The 17,135-nt window shown below is 46.3% G+C and overlaps 1 protein-coding gene across 2 annotated transcripts in view; it reads left to right on the forward strand.

Annotated features, from left to right (window-relative positions):
- Nucleotides 1–17,135, forward strand: part of ABCC4 (ATP binding cassette subfamily C member 4) — a 237,727-nt gene that overhangs the window by 188,796 nt on the left and 31,796 nt on the right. For both annotated transcript variants that reach the window (XM_058670536.1, XM_058670537.1), the window contains 5 exons: nt 94–213; nt 1,224–1,334; nt 2,294–2,394; nt 4,126–4,317; nt 12,870–13,025. In XM_058670536.1, coding sequence (XP_058526519.1) covers nt 94–213; nt 1,224–1,334; nt 2,294–2,394; nt 4,126–4,317; nt 12,870–13,025 — 680 coding nt within the window. The remainder of the gene's footprint in view (nt 1–93; nt 214–1,223; nt 1,335–2,293; nt 2,395–4,125; nt 4,318–12,869; nt 13,026–17,135) is intronic.

Below are 17,135 nucleotides of genomic sequence, written 5' to 3' on the forward strand. Positions count from 1 at the left end.
GGTTAAGAAACCAGTTGTCTCGGATGGTGGGAGAGGTGGGTGGTGGCAGTGCAGACACATCCGCAGCTGATGTGTCCATCCTTATCCTCACAGCGCGGAGCCCGGTCTTCTCCCACTTGTCATCTTCACTCCAGGGACTCTGGACCATTCGTGCATACAGAGCCGAGAACAGATTTCAGGAGCTGTTCGATGCGTACCAGGATTTACATTCAGGTCTGTGCACTTCCGGAAGTGCTGCTTCCCCAGACTTCACTTCCTGTCCGAGCACATCTTCCTCTCTTCCTACCTCCCTGTTGATCCCTGTCGGAATCCGCTCTGCTCCTAGCTCTTCCACCCAGGCTTGTGCCGAGTCCTGTGGCTCTTTCTGTCTCTTCTAAGCCAAAGGTCAGCTAACTTGTTTTTGCAAAAGACTCCCCTGTTAAGTGTTGGGCTTGGTGCACAGTGCTGTGTCTGTTGCCACCACTCATATTTGCTCTTGTAGCAAGAAAGCGGGCACAAGGGTCGCATCAGCAATGGGCTATGTTTCAATAAAACTTTATATCCAGAGATAAATGATGGGTGTTCCTGACTCTTGGACCATAATTTGACAGCCAAGAGCAAACGGAGTGACCAAAGTGAGAGGAAATTTGATTTCATGATTAGATTTGCCACCCAGTTGGAGTGTATTATTCTTTGTGGCAGTGAAGTGATTTTTTTTTCACTTTCAGGATTTCTTTTGAATTTACAAGTTCTGGTTGTTCTGTATTTTAAAGGTTAAGTGTTTCTTTAAAAAACAGATGCAGATCTTTTTAGGTGGTTGTTTAGATACACTATATCCACTGCAACAGGGCACTTCCTTAAGTATGGAAGGTGCTGGAAGCAGATCGGGAGGTGCCCCATCTGCTTTGGAGGAACTGGGACAGTCAGCCATGCAAGCAGGTCAACTTCACAGCAAGCCCCATTATTGCAAGAAATGCACGTGGCAGACCATTTGTTCCAAATTCCTTTAACCTGACTGACATCTCAGTGTGTCTTCCCACCAAGCTGCTGCACTGCGCTGTGTGGGGACCATGCGTTGCCCTTGTCACTTTGCTTTCCAGAATCTTGAGATAACTTGAGTGGACAGCGTGACTGTCCTACTCCGTAACTCAGCTGCGCAGCACCCTCTCTCACTTCTGATGCTTTTTTTTTCTTTAATGGGTTTGGTTCTTCCTCACAACGTTGATTACGATTCACATATCTAGAGGCGTGGTTCTTGTTTCTGACGACATCCCGATGGTTTGCTGTGCGTCTGGATGCCATCTGTGCCATCTTTGTCATCATTGTTGCCTTTGGATCCCTGATTCTGGCAAACAGTGAGTACAGATGCAACTATTTATGGTGTGATTACATGCAACTATTTATGGTGTGAAGCAGTGTTTACAGTTATTAAACTCTTACCACTTTGGCTAATATCACATGCTGTTTGGGCCTAATGAAGGGTAGTGAAGCGTTTACAGAGTGTCAGGAGTGGATGTAATTCGGCAGTGCAACCCATTTAGAAGAGACTTGTTTGGTCTTAAGAGATGCATTTTATCTCTCTTTGAATGGATCGGGGTCTCCACAGATAACATTCTGGACATTCCTGGCCATGTGTGACAGGAGAAGACAACCAAGTTCACCACTAAGCATCTTGTCCAGCTTAGAGCTTTAGGTTTTAGCTATCAGCCAGTTGCGTCTGCGGGTCGTCATTGCCTAATGTCCTGCGTCCAGAAGGATTTCCATGTGAGTGAGCATTAGCATCAGCACCGCGTGGTAACAGATGAGCAGGTATTGGCCTGTGTGGTGTGAGGTCACCGTGCCTCACCCTTCCACCATTACAACTCTGAATTACAGTATAAATAACGGAACAATGAGAGTAGTATTTTAGCTTCAAAAGCATTGGCTGTTGGAACTCAGGGCTTGTTTTCAGTGGTTTCCAAGTGTGGTTGCTTTGGAAGTAGGAAGTGGCATTGCATAATGGGTTCTGAAACCCTAATGATGAGTGTCTCTGAATAAAGACATTATTGCTGGCATAAATTATACTGTTTTTCAAGTGTGGGTCAATCCTGTTAGGACTAATGAACTGGCTTAATCATCTTTTTGTGTTTGTAATGAGGTTTCGTTCGTTGTAGCTTGATCTTGTTCAACAGCTAGTCAAAGTGTAAATTTTGCTATCATTGCATGCAGTTTGCTTAAACATTTGGAAGGTGTTCTCTCCATGAAGTGGCAGATATGGCAGCAGGTTCCAGTCAGGAATGAGACTGGCCTTCATCTCTCCCTCTTCCTCCTGCAGCCTTGGATGCTGGACAGGTCGGCCTGGCCTTGTCCTACGCCCTCACCCTCATGGGGATGTTCCAGTGGTGTGTTCGACAGAGCACTGAAGTGGAGAATATGGTAATGTTTATGTTAACATTCTCGGCCTCTTCATGTCTCCTTACCATTAAATGGCATAAAAGCCATTCTTATGTAAAATATTAAAACTGTTATTTTTACATCGTAGCTCACAGAGTTTTTTAAGATCCTTCCCCCATCTGTTTAAAGTTAATGTAAAATACAATATATACATCTTTTTCTCAGTCTCATGGCTGCTATGTCAGCAGGTTTTATATTCATCACAAGCTGTCTTTAAATGCAATAAATGTCTCTGTAGGAGGGAGATTCTGAAATCCTAGAGAGGATGTAAGCTAATTTCCTAGAGGCCTGTTTATTTTTGTTTCATAATGAGTTATTCTTCATTCCTGGAAAAAGAAGAATTTAGTGTTTTGAGGTTGTTTGTTTAATTAATAGCCTCCCCCCCACCAACAACTTCAGTATTTATTCTCTCGTTGTTCCAATGAACAGGAGGCAGGAGGCCACGGACTTGCTGCTCTCCCTGCCCAGTAGGACAGCCCCCTTGGAATGTGGTAGGCACAGGTATCAGAACTATTTCCTCTTTCAAAAGTTTACACCTTGGGTGTCTGTTGTGGCATAGAAGGCAAAGCCACTACCTGCAGTGCTGACATCCCTTAGGAACACTGGTGTGCCCTGGCTGCTCCACTTCCAATTCACTTCTCTGCTGATGGCCTGGGAAAAGGAGCAGTAGATGAGTCACGTGCTCAAGCTCCTGCTACCCATGTGGAAGACCCAGAAGAAGCTCCTGACTTCTGGCGTGAGCCTAGCTCAGCCCTGACTATTGTGGCCATCTGGGGAGAGAATCCCCCAGCTTATGGAAGATCGTGTCCATGCATGCTCTCTGTTTCTGTAACTCTTTTAAACAAATCAATATTTAAAATAATAAAAAGTATGCACCTTCTCCTAAAAGCAGCTGAACAGTGACCATGATGTCTTTCCATTTCATTCTTTTCCTAAAGCAGATGAGCCGTTACTACAGTGAGGAACTGAGCTGCAGCAGGTGGCTCTCAGTAGCGGTAGATCACTGACGCGTGGCCTTCAATGTGCTTTTGTTTTGAAAAAAGTTCCTGGGGACTGCGCTGTGGCGAAGCAAGTTAAACTTCTACCTTTGGTGCCAGCATCCTGTAGGGGTTCCTGTTACTATATGGGCACCAGTTTGAGTCCTGGCCACTCCATTTTCTGTCTAGCTCCCTGTGAGTGCCCTGGCAAAGCAGCAGACGACACCCAAAGTGCTTGGACCCCGACACCCATGTGAGAGATCTGGATAAAGCTCCTGGCTCGTGGCTTCAGACCAGCCCAGCCCAGCCAATTGGAGAGTGCACCAGTAGATGGACGATCTCTCCCCTCTGTCTCCCATCTCTGCTGTAACTCTACGTTTCATGTTACAAAAAACAAAACAAAAAGCCTAGATCTTCATAAAAAGAAAAAAAAATCCCTCGTTTAATTCTGTTGTGAGAAATAACTAAAACCTTAGCACACATCCATGTCTCTGATTCCTTTAGTGTTATTGTAATGTTAAAGGAAACAAGTTCCAAGGGAAGGTGTCACACACTGATGAACAAGCTTGTGAGTCATCAAATTCCTCATTGGTTGCCTGCTTCGCCTTTGGGAACTTGAAGGTCTGAGATGTCCTTAATCAGCTGCAAATACAAGAGGAGCATTCACTGACAAATTTGTGACGCTCCCTGGGCCTCACTCTCTGACTAACCTGTGTGCACGCCTTATCTCTTTCAGATGATTTCAGTAGAAAGAGTGGTGGAATACACAGACCTGGAGAAGGAGGCACCTTGGGAGTCCCAGAAACGCCCGCCACCGGCCTGGCCCCAGGAGGGGGTGATCATCTTTGATAACGTGAACTTCACGTACAGTCTGGATGGGCCCCTGGTACTGAAGCACCTGACGGCACTCATTAAAGCCAGAGAAAAGGTGCGTTGGAATGTGTTTCTATCAAGTCCCCGCTAAGATCTAGTCCTGTGCCTGCTTGCTCGGCCTCCTTGTGTCAAGGGGACGTCTGTTGCTCTGCAGATGCAGATTACATCAGAGATGATCCTTCCTTGGGAACTCACCCTGGAATGGGGAAAGCACCCTACTTTGTATGCCCTGAGCAGCTGCGTGCCACCTGGTGGGTGCCAGGCCCTGCCAGCTTCCTGTGCAGGGCTCCAGGGCACAGACTCAGCCTGCCCCGGGACTCAGTAGCGGCTGTCTGATCACTCAGGCCAGGGATTGGGATGGGAGCGCTGGCCCCTGCAGCAGGTTCCCATTGTCCTCTTCCTCCCCATTGCTGCAGCCTGGCTTCCCTTCCTTCCTGCCCCTTTTGAGAGTCGTCCTCATCTTTCTGTAACCTGTGCTTGACTTTGACTTGCCTGCTCACCGTGGACTTTCTGAAACAGACATGTTCCTCTGTTGGCTGCTGGCCTGGATCAGCTACTACTGCTACCAGAGTGAGGCCTCAGGTTCATACGAGCAGGAGCAGTGTGTGTAATTTGTCATGGCCGGGGCGACTATAACCCCATCAGGCCCCATGCGCAGAGAAAGAGATTAGAACAAAGGGAGTATTGTGGACACTGTGCCAGCAGTGTCTGTTTCACACATAATCCGGGGCGGTTGACCAGAACCAAAGCAGAAGGAGCCCAGCAGTAGGAAGTTTTCCCCACCTGCTGCTCCAGCCTCAGCTGCTAACCTGGGCCCTCATGCCCTTGCCCGCTGAGGGGACAACCAGTCCCAGTGTCACTGTGCCCTGGCCAGCCTCCCTCCCCCCGATCTCAGGATCCTCCTTGCTGCCTTCTCTTTCATGGATAGCTTGAATGTCTCTGCCTGTGAAAGCCTCTTCTCCTCCTTTGTCCTGTCTACCCTGCCCCAGGTGGAAGCAGGGTCTGGGGGATGCACCAGGTGCCATGTTTAAGTATGGTGGGATATGGCCTGGCACCTGCTGCTGCGCGAATGAGCCTGAAGGATGTTGTGCTTAGTGAGATTGTCCACCCATGGAAGGACCATACTGTGTTTCTGCTTGTTTGCAGTAGTAAGAATCAGTCAAGACAGGAATGGGATTTCTGGGTTCTGAGAGCAGAGAGGAACAAGGAATTTTGCCATGGACATGGCTTTGTGCTACAAAATTAGGAGGATACTGGAGAGGGAAGGTGGTGATGATGATGGCACAGAAAAGAGGATGTGTCTAATGCCACTGACCAGTACACTGGAAAATGGCTGAGATAATAAATTTTATGTTTTCCACACAGTTTAAAAATTGTATAAAGTGCATTTTATGCATTTGACCCCAATTTTAGAGAAAGCACTGTGGCATGATTTGGCAACTCCCAGTTGGCTGCAGTTTCTTCGGGTTTGAGGACATTTCATATTCATTTCTGCTCCCCAGAGTGTGGTCTTCTTGGACAAGCATGTAGTGGGTGCTGAGGGTGCACTGACTGGGAGAATGAGCAGGGGGGCAGTGTGCAGGGAGGGTTAGCACATGGTGCCCTGATGACACAAAGGTGTAGATGCACAGCTGGATGTCCAGTTGCTATGCAGAAGACCTCTCAAGCTGGCTGCTAATTATGTCCACAGGCTCCTTGCCCTTCCGAAGACGGTGACAGCAATTGTGCAAGCAAAACCACGTGGCAGCTCTTGAAAGCAGAACTTTGACAGAGTTTCGCAGCACCACACAGGACACATGCTCCCTCATAGATAATGCGGCTGTTGCTCTTCCTTTATAAACGGAAATCTGTTCATTTGCACAAGTCTTAAATTCCCCTCTAAGCCCGAAAATTTGAATCATCTGAAAAGTATCCTCAGGGTTGTATTTCTCCATCTTAACCACCCCCTTCCAAATCATGAGATTATGAGAGATTCTCAAGTGGGTGAGGATAAATTGAATTTGAAGATGGAATTCTAATATCTGTGGGAACTTGACTTGGGATTCCTTGTCTCGGTTCCTTCAGGATTCACGTTAGCTCCAGAGTCACGAGATGTTCTCGCTGTGTGGATGTGTTTAGCTTTCTCTCCAACCCCTGTCCCAGCCCTGCCGTTCCAGGCCACCCCTTTGGGGTTGGGTTCGACTGAGAGAGGCACCGTGGCAGGCTAGGACACAGGGTGTGTCCCTGCACAGCACCAATGACTTTTGTTTTCAGTCTTTCCCTCTGCCCTGACTGCTGGAAGTTAAACAGAAAAATATAATCAGTACTAAACAGGTGTCTAATTCATAGCAAAAAAAAGAAGAAGAAAAAATAGCAAGTAAAAATAAAGAATGAAATGAGGTCAATGACACCCCAGGCTTCCCAGTTACATTTTCAACACTGGCTGCATTTTTCATTTAAATGATTTTGTGGTTGATTTGATCATTTTAGAGAGTACTGGGCCATTTTAAAGCTTCTTCCAGCTCTAGGGGTAATTGATTTGGGTTTGTTATTTTTTCCTTGCTCAGAGCTATTACTCCGATAATACATTTTTACAGATGTGTACTAGACCTTGCTATAATGTGCAAAAATATTAGTTTCTTGCGTTTTCTCCTTTTTTGCATAATGTTTTCTCAGAAAGCCCTCCTTTTATGCCTCTCAAGTTGCCCCCATTTCATGGTCCACTGTCTGTCTAATCCTGGCTTCTTGAACGGTGGTCCTGGTATCAGCCACTTCCACATCTCCTGGGAACTTGCTAGAAATTCTGACTCAGGAACCCACCCCCTCGCCAAGACATGCTGAATCCCAGAATTGTATCTCCCACCCCAGGGAAGACCTGCCTCTCCCATAAGCAGCGTTGGATACCTGATAACTCATAACTTCTAAGGAGCTTCCTTTGACAACTGGACGCTGACCTAAGGCGTTTCCCCATTCCCTCTTGGAACTGCAACACCTGGGAGTTGTGGGCCGCTTCCTGCCTTGCTCCTTCCACGTTCTGCGAGTCACAAGTTCACCCTACAGTTTCTTTGTGCTGAGGTCGTGTGTTGCTTTGCTTCTTTCTGGCAGTTTTCATCCTGCCGTCCAGCTATCTGTCCACACAGCATTCTTGGCCTCTGGAGCAGCCCAGGCGCAGTGAAGTCTTGGAGTTCCTTGCGTTACCTGCTGGCCCACTCAGGCCCCTGGGTTTGGCTGTTTTGCTGGTGCCTTTGCCCTCTTAGCTGCGAATTTTTCTCCCAGCGTTTATTGTAGACTGTCAGCAGTCATGAGCCACCCACCCATCTCTGCTCAGAGATGTCACCCCTTGTCCCCCACCATGTTCATCTGTGCCTGGCCATAAGTTCTCTATGGGACTAATTTCTTCTCTCTGAGTTGCCTCTCTCTGCTGTCTTCCTTCTAGCTGGACAAAGAAAACCTGGCTAGCCTCCCGCGTGAGAGGCAGACCCTCAGAAGCATGGGGAAGACAGACAGACCTGGGTGTGGCCCATTATTTTAGACAAGCTCATCAGTCTTATTGAGCGTTGAATTTTCTCTTTTGGAAAAAAAAAAAAAAAGAACAGTAGGACCCACCCTCTGTAAACTGTTGTGTAACCTGAACAAAATAAGATGTGGAAAAGAAGTAACACAGGGACCAACGCAAAGCAAATGCTTGATCAGAGATAACTGTCATTATCCTAGGGTGTAAAATGAACCTTACCACTTTGCATGCATATGTTGTATTCTGTCTCATGAAGATGAGAGATTGGCCATTTACGATCCGATTCCCGGTTATCAGATTCATGTACCTATGTCTGTTTTTCTCCGTCCAATTTTTTTGTAACAACTTGAACAATATGGAAATAGATTTTCCACAGGTCTCAATCCTAATTTACTCAGCTGTCTGCAAAATTCCTATTTTTTGCAATGAACATATCACAGAAAAAGCAAATAATGCAAAAGTGAATCTGACATAGATCCTGCCCTGAGCACATGGAGTCCAGTGAAGACACAAATATGTAAATGGCTTCATGTGACAGGAGGTCAAAGATTTTTATGGATGTTTTAGGCAAAGGGTGATAGGCACCACAAGGGGTGGGAAAAGTGGAGCATTTTTGTGGAAGAATGTGTGTGAACGTGTGGCTAGGAATTCAGCAGGTAGAAACGCATTTAAAAGGTATTCAGCTAGAGGCACAGGCCTGAGCATGGGCACGGTGTTGGGATTTGAAGAAATGGAGTTAGGCACTGAGAGGACCATGCTCCCTGGCTGCTGCCAAGGAAATCACCTCATTGGAAACTGAAAGTGTCATTAAGTCAGCTGGCACCCAGAGCAGTCTTGCGCAGCAGCAGAGCACACTCAGCGTCAGTTCTTTCCCCCTTGTGACAAGTGGGCTGGTGGAGAGCTTTGACCGTGACACTGGGCCAGAAACTGCAAGAGAGAGAATTGGATCATCTTCTCTAGCCCTGGAAAAGATCCAGACCAAAACCAAAGTGCAGGTTGGTTATTGGGCTGTAATGGGCTAAGATGAAGCTAGGGACATGTGCGTCCCATTTCAGAGTGTCAAGAACAAGTGCTTCGGATCCAACTTCCTGCTAATAAACCCTGTGGATCAGCAGATGGTGGAATCCAATGCTTGAGCCCCTTGCCATGTGCACCTGCATTTGGCTGGCCCAGCCTGGCTATTCGGCGAACCAGCAGATGGAAGATTCTTGCTTGCTCTTGCTCTGCCTTTCAAGTAGCTGAAAATAAATAAAACTTTTTTTTTTAATTGTAAATGCAGAGTCTGCTAAATTGTGGCCCTAAAATCTTATGTAGAATAAAGTCCTAAGCTGAACCATTGAATTTTTCTTTAAAGGTTTATTTATTTTTCTTGGAAAGGTCTGTGTCCACTGGTTCACTCCCCAAGTGGCTGCAATGGCTGGATCTGAGCCAATCCAAAGACAGGAACCATGAGCATCTTCCAGGTCTCTCACATGGGTGCGGGGTCCCAAGGCTTTGGATCATCCCCTCCTGCTCTCTCAGGCCACAAGCAGGGAGCTGGGAGGGAAGTGGAACAGCCAGACATGAACTGGTACCCATGTGGGATTCTGGCACATGCAAGCTGAGGATTTAGCCACTAAGCTATTTGCACTGGGCCCTGAACTATTGGATATTGAAGCCTTCTGTGTACAGGAGGGCGTGACATACTAGGTGTAGGGAACAGCATTTTCATGTTTTGCTCTCACAACCCCCTGGCAAGAAGCAGATTCAAGAGCACAGGAGGGAGGGGCAACGGGAGAGCCTGAGTGAAGGTTTCGCAGTGGGCAGCACCAGGCCGAGGTTTCCTATGAAGGTTGAATTGAAGGAGTAAGGGGAGCAAGAGGGGGCAGGCAGCAGAGCAATGGCTGCTGTGCCCTCTGAGTAGGATGGAAAGGGCAGTTCGCTGCTTTCTGGAATCAGATCAATGTCATTGTAAACGAAGTCGTAGCACCGAGGCTAGGCAAGTGCTCAAGAGAGGGATGGGAGTGGAAATCAGCATTTTGTTTCTGGAGGGAGCACCTCACTCGGCTCCTTTGCAAGTGTTCTGTTTCTGAGGATTTGTCACCAGGAATAATTAAGACTGTTTGCAAAGGCTTAGAGCTTCCAGAATATTTAGCATAATGTTGTTTATAACAGCAATGTATTAGAGACAGCCTAAATATCTACAAGTTGAGAGGTTGTTAAATACATTGCCTATATACTATATTAGATGGACATTAAATACTCTTTATGAAATAGTAAACGAGAACATTTTAAAAGTATCTTATAAATTCATCTAATTTTCTTTCATTAGTTGAGTTTCTATCTTCAGGAAGACTTGAGTGTGTGTGAACACACTCAGGCACATCCAAAAAGAATACGTCCTCATATGAAGAGGGAATCTACTTGAGTTCTAGGGTTCTAGCCAGTATTAACTCACATTGCAGGTTCATTGGCACCAATAATAAGTTGATCAAAATTCATTTGTTTTTTAAAAACATCTATGCAGCCTTACACTGAGATGGTGGCTATAGGAATTAAAATAAATGGATTGAGGTAAGAAACAGCCAAAGAACACTCAGGGCTTGGCTCCAGGCTGTAACTGAAGAAGGTGGGAGGAAGAGGGGCTGCAGCGAGACGTGAACCTGGCAGAGAATTTCTGAAGTTCCCTTGGAGAAGTCTGGTGTAATAGTGGTTTTGAGCAGGGAAAGCAGGAGTAGAGGACATGCTGAGTTTGTTGGGTGAAGAGAGGCCCAAGTGCAGTGTCTTTACATGTTGATGTCACCAGGGACCTCCCTGGTCTTGTTTGAGAAATGGGGATAGTGGCAAAACAGCTAGAAGGAGACCATCTCAACACGTCTATTTGATGTAATCAGTATAAACGTGTTGCTGTTGGTGATTTGGTAAAAATCCAGTAGTGACCTGAGCAAGACTTGCAGACTGAGGTCTGATGGCTAAATGGTAGAGAAAAACTAACAGAGCAAGAAAACTTATCTTTTTTTTTTTTTTTTTAATCTCTACTTGAGCGTGGAGCTCCTGGTGCTGAGATCCTAGATGGTTCTCAGATCACTGCTTCTCGGGACTGTACCAACCACCTCCGAGGGATGTCTGCATGTCCAGGTCCAGGTCTGCACAGGAGGTTCAGGTGCTCACAGAGCTCATGGCAACTGGGTGTCCACAGATCTTATGGCATGGCATTTACCTGCCTTGATTTGCATATGAGAACACCCAGAGGGCCGTCCCATTAGAGCACCTGTCTGCGTCCTAGCTGCTCCCCCTCCAATCCAGCATCCTCCTAGTGGGAAAGCAGCAGCCGATGACCCAAATATTTGGGTCCCTGCCACCCACATGGGAGTCCCAGATGGATTTCCAGGCCTCTAGCTTTGACCTGCAGCGCTAGAAATTGTGGTTATTTGGGGAGTAAACAGCATATGGAAGCTCTCTGTCTCTCCTTCTGACTCTGTAACTTTGCCTTTCAAATAAAACAAATCTTGGACATATAGAGTGATGCGCAACTGTACACATAAGCCACTTACAAAAGGTAGAAATGGCTCCAAAGAGTAAAAAACTTAGATCAAGCTACTTCTTTTTTTCACTTTTAATCTATGAATTCTCTTTTGAAATACCATTATTGATTGTATAGGTTGAGTTTTCAAAGTGTGTGTGTATTCTAGTGGATTAATTTGTTCAATTCCCAGCCTGTACTCAGCAGGCAGTGAAGTTCACTGTGTCTCAGTTTACAGCTGTGAGATGTAGATGTTTACTGAGCTGATTTCAAATGATTGCAAATGTGCCTTGTGCCCTCTGCTGATGCCTGACTTCCAAATAAAAACAGTGTCCCTCAGGATGGGAGATGTCCACTGGGCAGTTCACAGCTGGGCAAGCTCCTGGTTATAAGGCCAGTTTCTGCCAGCAGCTTTTACTGCACAGTCGCATCCCTGACCGGCATTTTACCTGCGTTATAGTGACACTTTGATCTCATTGTCAGTGCACTTCATTTCTCTGTTTTGGCTTTCATAAGAGGAAGGATATTCAACACAAACCTTTCCCAGGAGGTGATTGGATGTATTAATTGGCTCACAAAATATCTTTTGAACTGCTCGGATGAAAGACCCCATGTAATAGCATATATGATTGTGTTGTTGTTGATTTTATTATGCATGTTTCAATGAAAGAAACTGAAACCTGTATTTTCTAATGTTAAGGTGTCTGCTTTGGAGAGAGGACAGCACTGAGTATTTAATATCCAGAAGTGATTTGATTTCTTTAGCAAAGGATGATTTGTCTTGAATGGCAGCATGCTGGAAAAATGAATCCTTGCTTGTGTTAGCACTTCTGACTTGAGTTGTTAGCATCTCTGCACGATTACCCACCAAAGTCTCAAGGTTCAAGATGCTCAGTGCCAGGGTCAGCGTTGTGGTGCCATGGATTAGACCGCTGTCTGCAACTCCAGCAGCCCTTATATCCTGGCTGCTTCACTTCTGATCCAGCTCCCTGCTAATGTGCCTGGAAGAGCAGCAGAAGATGACCGAGTGCTGTGCTCTGCCACCCATGGCGGAGACCTGAGTAGAATCCCAGGCTCCTGGCCTCAGCCTGGCCCAACTCTGGCCTCTTGTGACCATTTGGGGAATAAACCAGTGGATAAAAGATCTCTCTGTCTCTTTCTTTAACTCTCAAATAATAATTTTTTTAATGCCCAGATTCCAGAAGCACAGCTCATCTTTAAATCAGCTTCTTTTATCATTTCCTTTCCATTGCCACAAGACAGATTGTTCATTTTAACTCTTGTTTCTTCATTGAATCTCAGCTGAGGCATTTTTTGCCCCCCAGTAAGACATTACCAGTGACCAGCATGGCTGCATGTCACGATTTGGTGGTGGTGGTAAGGGGGTATTCCTGGCATCTAGTATCACTTTACCAGTTGATAGATTCTGGTAAACATCCCACCCTGGACAAAGTTACCAGCCCCAAACATCAGTGGTGCTGAAGCTGAGGACTCCTTGTAGGCCGCCTTAATGTGAAACCTGCTTGCTTCATCTCCAAGACCAGAGTTTTCTCCTAGCTGTGTTGCCTGTTGCTTTGTTGTTCTTAATCCCTCCTCCTGGATCTCTTTGTAGGTTGGCATTGTGGGAAGAACAGGAGCTGGAAAAAGTTCCCTCATCTCAGCCCTTTTCAGATTGTCAGAACCTGAAGGTAAAATTTGGATCGATAAGATCTTGACAACTGAAATTGGACTTCACGATTTAAGGAAGAAAATGTCCATCATACCTCAGGTAGGCAAGTCAGAGCATTCTCACTGTGCTTTTTATAAGGGCACCGAAGTTTAATTGCCTTTAATTTTATTGCTTTTTTTTTTAATTGGAGGAAAGGACTGATCTTTCTCTCCACCATAGCAAGTAGCTTCAAGAGGGATTAGCATGAGATACCTGGGCTGATTTTCCTGTTCATTTGGTGTTGCGGGTGTAAGTTAGAAAAAAGACAGAGATATTTAACTAATTGGTGGTTTCAGCCAAGGAGGTGGTACAGGATGGAGAGGAAGAACACGGAAGGCACTTCCGGTTGCTCATATAGCTGCCCCTGGGAGCTGTCAGGAGCGCTGAGCCTGTCTCTATGGAGTGAATTCTCAGCTGCTCTCCTGACCCTCCTCTGCTTGGGCTGCAGTGCTGTTCTCTCTTGTTTTGCTTCTTCCCAGCAGTGAGGTTGGATTCTGTGCAGCACAGATGCTGCAGTCACAGGAAGTATTCGTTGGGTAGCTCTCCAGATACGTGGCCCTGGGCGGTGGACTTTGTCCCCACAGGCCTGGGGCCTGCAGCTGCGGGGCCTCCCTACCTCTGCTCTGTGCTTTGACGCTTCTGTGGATTCAACTCCAGACTTGCTGCTGTTGGGAGTTTCTGATTTGGGGTTTTTTACACTCTGCTGTGATCTGGCCATCAAAGGAGCTGAGGAACACACACACACACACACACACACACACACACACACACGTGCGCTGCCTCTCGAGATGAGGGCTACAGAACAAAAACGCCAGGTAAGCAGGCTCCCTGGACAAGGGAGTGTAGAGCGTTTAGCTGCTTGTTTGCTTGGAAGCATAGAGAACATGACCCTCCAAGAGAAGGAATATGAGGCTTCTACTTTATAACCAGAGGCAGCTATTCCTACCCACCACCCGCCATGAGAAAATTGGGGTTGCCATCATCGATTGTGAGGTCAAAATAACTGAACCACAGTGGGAAACAACCACCTATTCATTAGGATGAGTAATACAAAGACAAAAAAAAAAAAAAAAAGCAGACTCTACTAAGTGTTGATGAGAACATGGAGAAATTAGAACCCGTATGCGCTGCTTGTAGAGTGTAACATGTTGCAGCTACTGTGGATTATGAAGGGAGTGTTCCTCAACGCATTAAAGGTGAAATTACCAAATGATCTAGCAGTTCCTGTTCTGAGTGATATCCAAAAAAATGGAAAGCAGGATCTCAAGGAGATATTTTAGTAACTTTGTACATAGCAGTTCGTAACATATTGAGTCACAACAACTCAAATGCATATCCACAGGACAAAGGTCTGAAGAAAATGCACTATGTCCATAAAGTGGACTGTCCCTGGGCCTTCAAAAGGAGGGAAATTCTTAGACTCATTACAGTGCAGATGAACCTTGGAGGCATCATGCCAAATGTAGCAGGGCAGTAACAAACGGACAAGGACTGGGTGGTTCCACTAATGATGTGGCACCTGAGGTAGTGACGCTCTTTCTATCTGGAGATAGAAAGAATGATGACCGCCAGCAGCTGAGAGGAGGGGGAGGGTGGATGTACGTGGTTTGCTGATGCAGAGAGGGTGAGCCTGCAGAATGCTGATACATTGAACCGTACGCTTTAAACTGGTTAGGGCAGGAAATGCTACACTCTGTGTTTTATTATCTCTCAGGAAAAAAGAAAAGATAATTTTCAGCAGTTAAGGGTCCTTTTAGCCATGAGAAGCAGAACTTGGTGGCTGTGGTAGAAAAGGACCATTTAACTTCCCCAAAGTCTTATATTTGGGTAGTCCCCATCCCAGAAATAGGCCAAATCCAAGTCACTTTGCAGAGATGATGGGCGTGTCTGTAAAGTGCTTTCATATCCCTGGATGAAAGGATGGAGAAACATGCCCTGTGTTAGTTTTAATGCTTCTTAATAAGAAGTGGTTCTATGCTTGCATACATGAAAGAACTCTAAATAAAGAAGTAGCGTTAGATGATTCTTGGCTCAGCAGGAGCTGTTTTGGAAGCACATCTGAGCAAAGACTAAGCACACCTTGACATCACCAGCTTTTGGTTCCGTTCCATGGGTTCCCACCCTGCTTTGGAGCAGACGCTCTGTGTATGCGCTGTAGAGAGTGCTTACAAAACAGCACTGAGCTTCGTATCCATGTAGATCATGATCACCAAGCATTGTAAACACAAAACCTTTATTCTCCAGCTGTGTATGCCTTTGTCTCTAGCGTTGGGTAGTAAAAGGAGAAGTCTGGAGTGTGATGCAGACAGGGAAACCATGACCATCGCCAGTGGGACCACTTTCACAGCCAGTACTGAGTGTCCAGAAGACCACGTTTGATGTCCCCTCTGCCTGCTATGAAGGTACAAGCTCGATGAAGTTACTGCAGGCTCTGCTGTCCCTCCTCATGCCAAATTTGGTAAATGCTGTGCCGGTTTACCTGGACGAGAAAATGGCCTGGTGCCCAAGTCTTGGAATTGTTCAGTAAACAGCACCTGTTATTAAGGGTTGGGGTAGGGACCTTCTGGTAACACCTCCTGGAAGGACTTGGCTTGCTCATTTGTGTTTGTATTTTCGTGATCTAAGGTGATTTTCTTCAAAGTTGTTTATATACGTTATATGATGTGGCAAAAAAGAAAAGAAACAAAAGGCACTCAATAGCTTTAAAGGGGAAAAAAAAATAACTCAGGTCCAATTTGTGACTTTCCCACAAGAATCCGGAGGTGAGACGTGACTTTTGTTTTGTGTTTTCTGCCTTTATCCCGCCCAGTCCTCCCAGCTTTGCAGCCCAGTGCCCTCCACCCCGCGACTATTTGGCAGGCCCCACGGAGAGCACTGACATTTTTCTCCTGCCTGCCAGCATTCCTTACTATTTTCTGCCAGTCCTAGAGGACCGTGCCGTTTCTCTCATTTCCATGGCTCCAGTGGAGTCCCTGACAAGTGACACAAGCAGTAATCAATTCCGAACATTTGCTTTCGCTTTCTTTCACTCAGACCTCTCACGGAGTCCCCACCACAACTCTTTTGTCTTCCTCATGGACCAGATTTGGAAACTGAGTCCCCCGGAGCTTCACCGACTTAACAAGGCAGCAAGCAGAGCATAAACTCGGGCTGGATGTAAGAGAGGCCCTTGGCTCCTGCTGGACACTCTCCTAGACTGTAAAACAGCATCCGCCTTAGGAAATCTGCCTTAAGATTCCATGGGGGCACGGCTGGAAGCATGCACACACACACACACACACACACACACACACACACACGTGGAAACAGATACTTCACAAAACAGTGTGACTGTTCCCTGCACTCTGATCTTTTCTATTATAGCCATTCTATTCTACTTCATATAAAGACAAAATGATGGTCATAAGCCACAAAATTGATTTCATGATCCATTGGTTGCACCTGCACGTTGAAAGCTCTCCTTTCTGTCCTGCCGGCTTGGCGGGCCGCCTGCTGCCTGTCACCCCCATGCCACGAATCTGGTTTGTCATTGGTTCTCACATCAGCCCCTACAAGGTGCACAGTGTGAGCCCTCCTGTCCAGGAAGCTGGGGGTCAGGCCAGTTCACCACTTCTCTAAAGGAAACAGCTGATAGCAGCAGAGTTAGAACTCGGGACTGGTGCACTCCAAATCTGATTGGGTTTTCTTCCGTGGACGTTGATTGAACCAAAAGTCTCATCCGTTTTTCTACCTGCTGTTCATATCTGCCACTGTAAGGAAGGATTGTCGCAACGTAACCAAAGAGAACAAGCACAGAGCAAAAGACGGCTGCTCCGGCAGCTTTGTCTAGTCTGCACAGTTAGGTGGTTGAAAGACAAGAATTGTTTATGATTATTTGCCAGAAAAGAAAATCAACTCTTGGCACGATAAGAAAATTACTTTTGAAGCCGGGATTTGCTCGTGTCTGTTTTCCAGGTTCATGAGCGTCAGGACAACCCAGGACCATGCTTTGCCTGGCCGCAGAGTATTTGTTCACTTGCCGGCTGCAGAGATGGCGAAAGCCTGTGGGTCGGAGGCTTGACCTGACTTGAAGGCTCCTGGTTGCATTGCAGAAATCACATATTTCTCTGTCCCCCCGGGAGTGGGGAGTAGTGCCTTTTGTGTCCAAGTTTCCTGATTTAGGGAACCTAC

This window comes from Ochotona princeps, chromosome 12 (genome assembly GCF_030435755.1).
Source record: "Ochotona princeps isolate mOchPri1 chromosome 12, mOchPri1.hap1, whole genome shotgun sequence".
NCBI lineage: Eukaryota > Metazoa > Chordata > Mammalia > Lagomorpha > Ochotonidae > Ochotona > Ochotona princeps.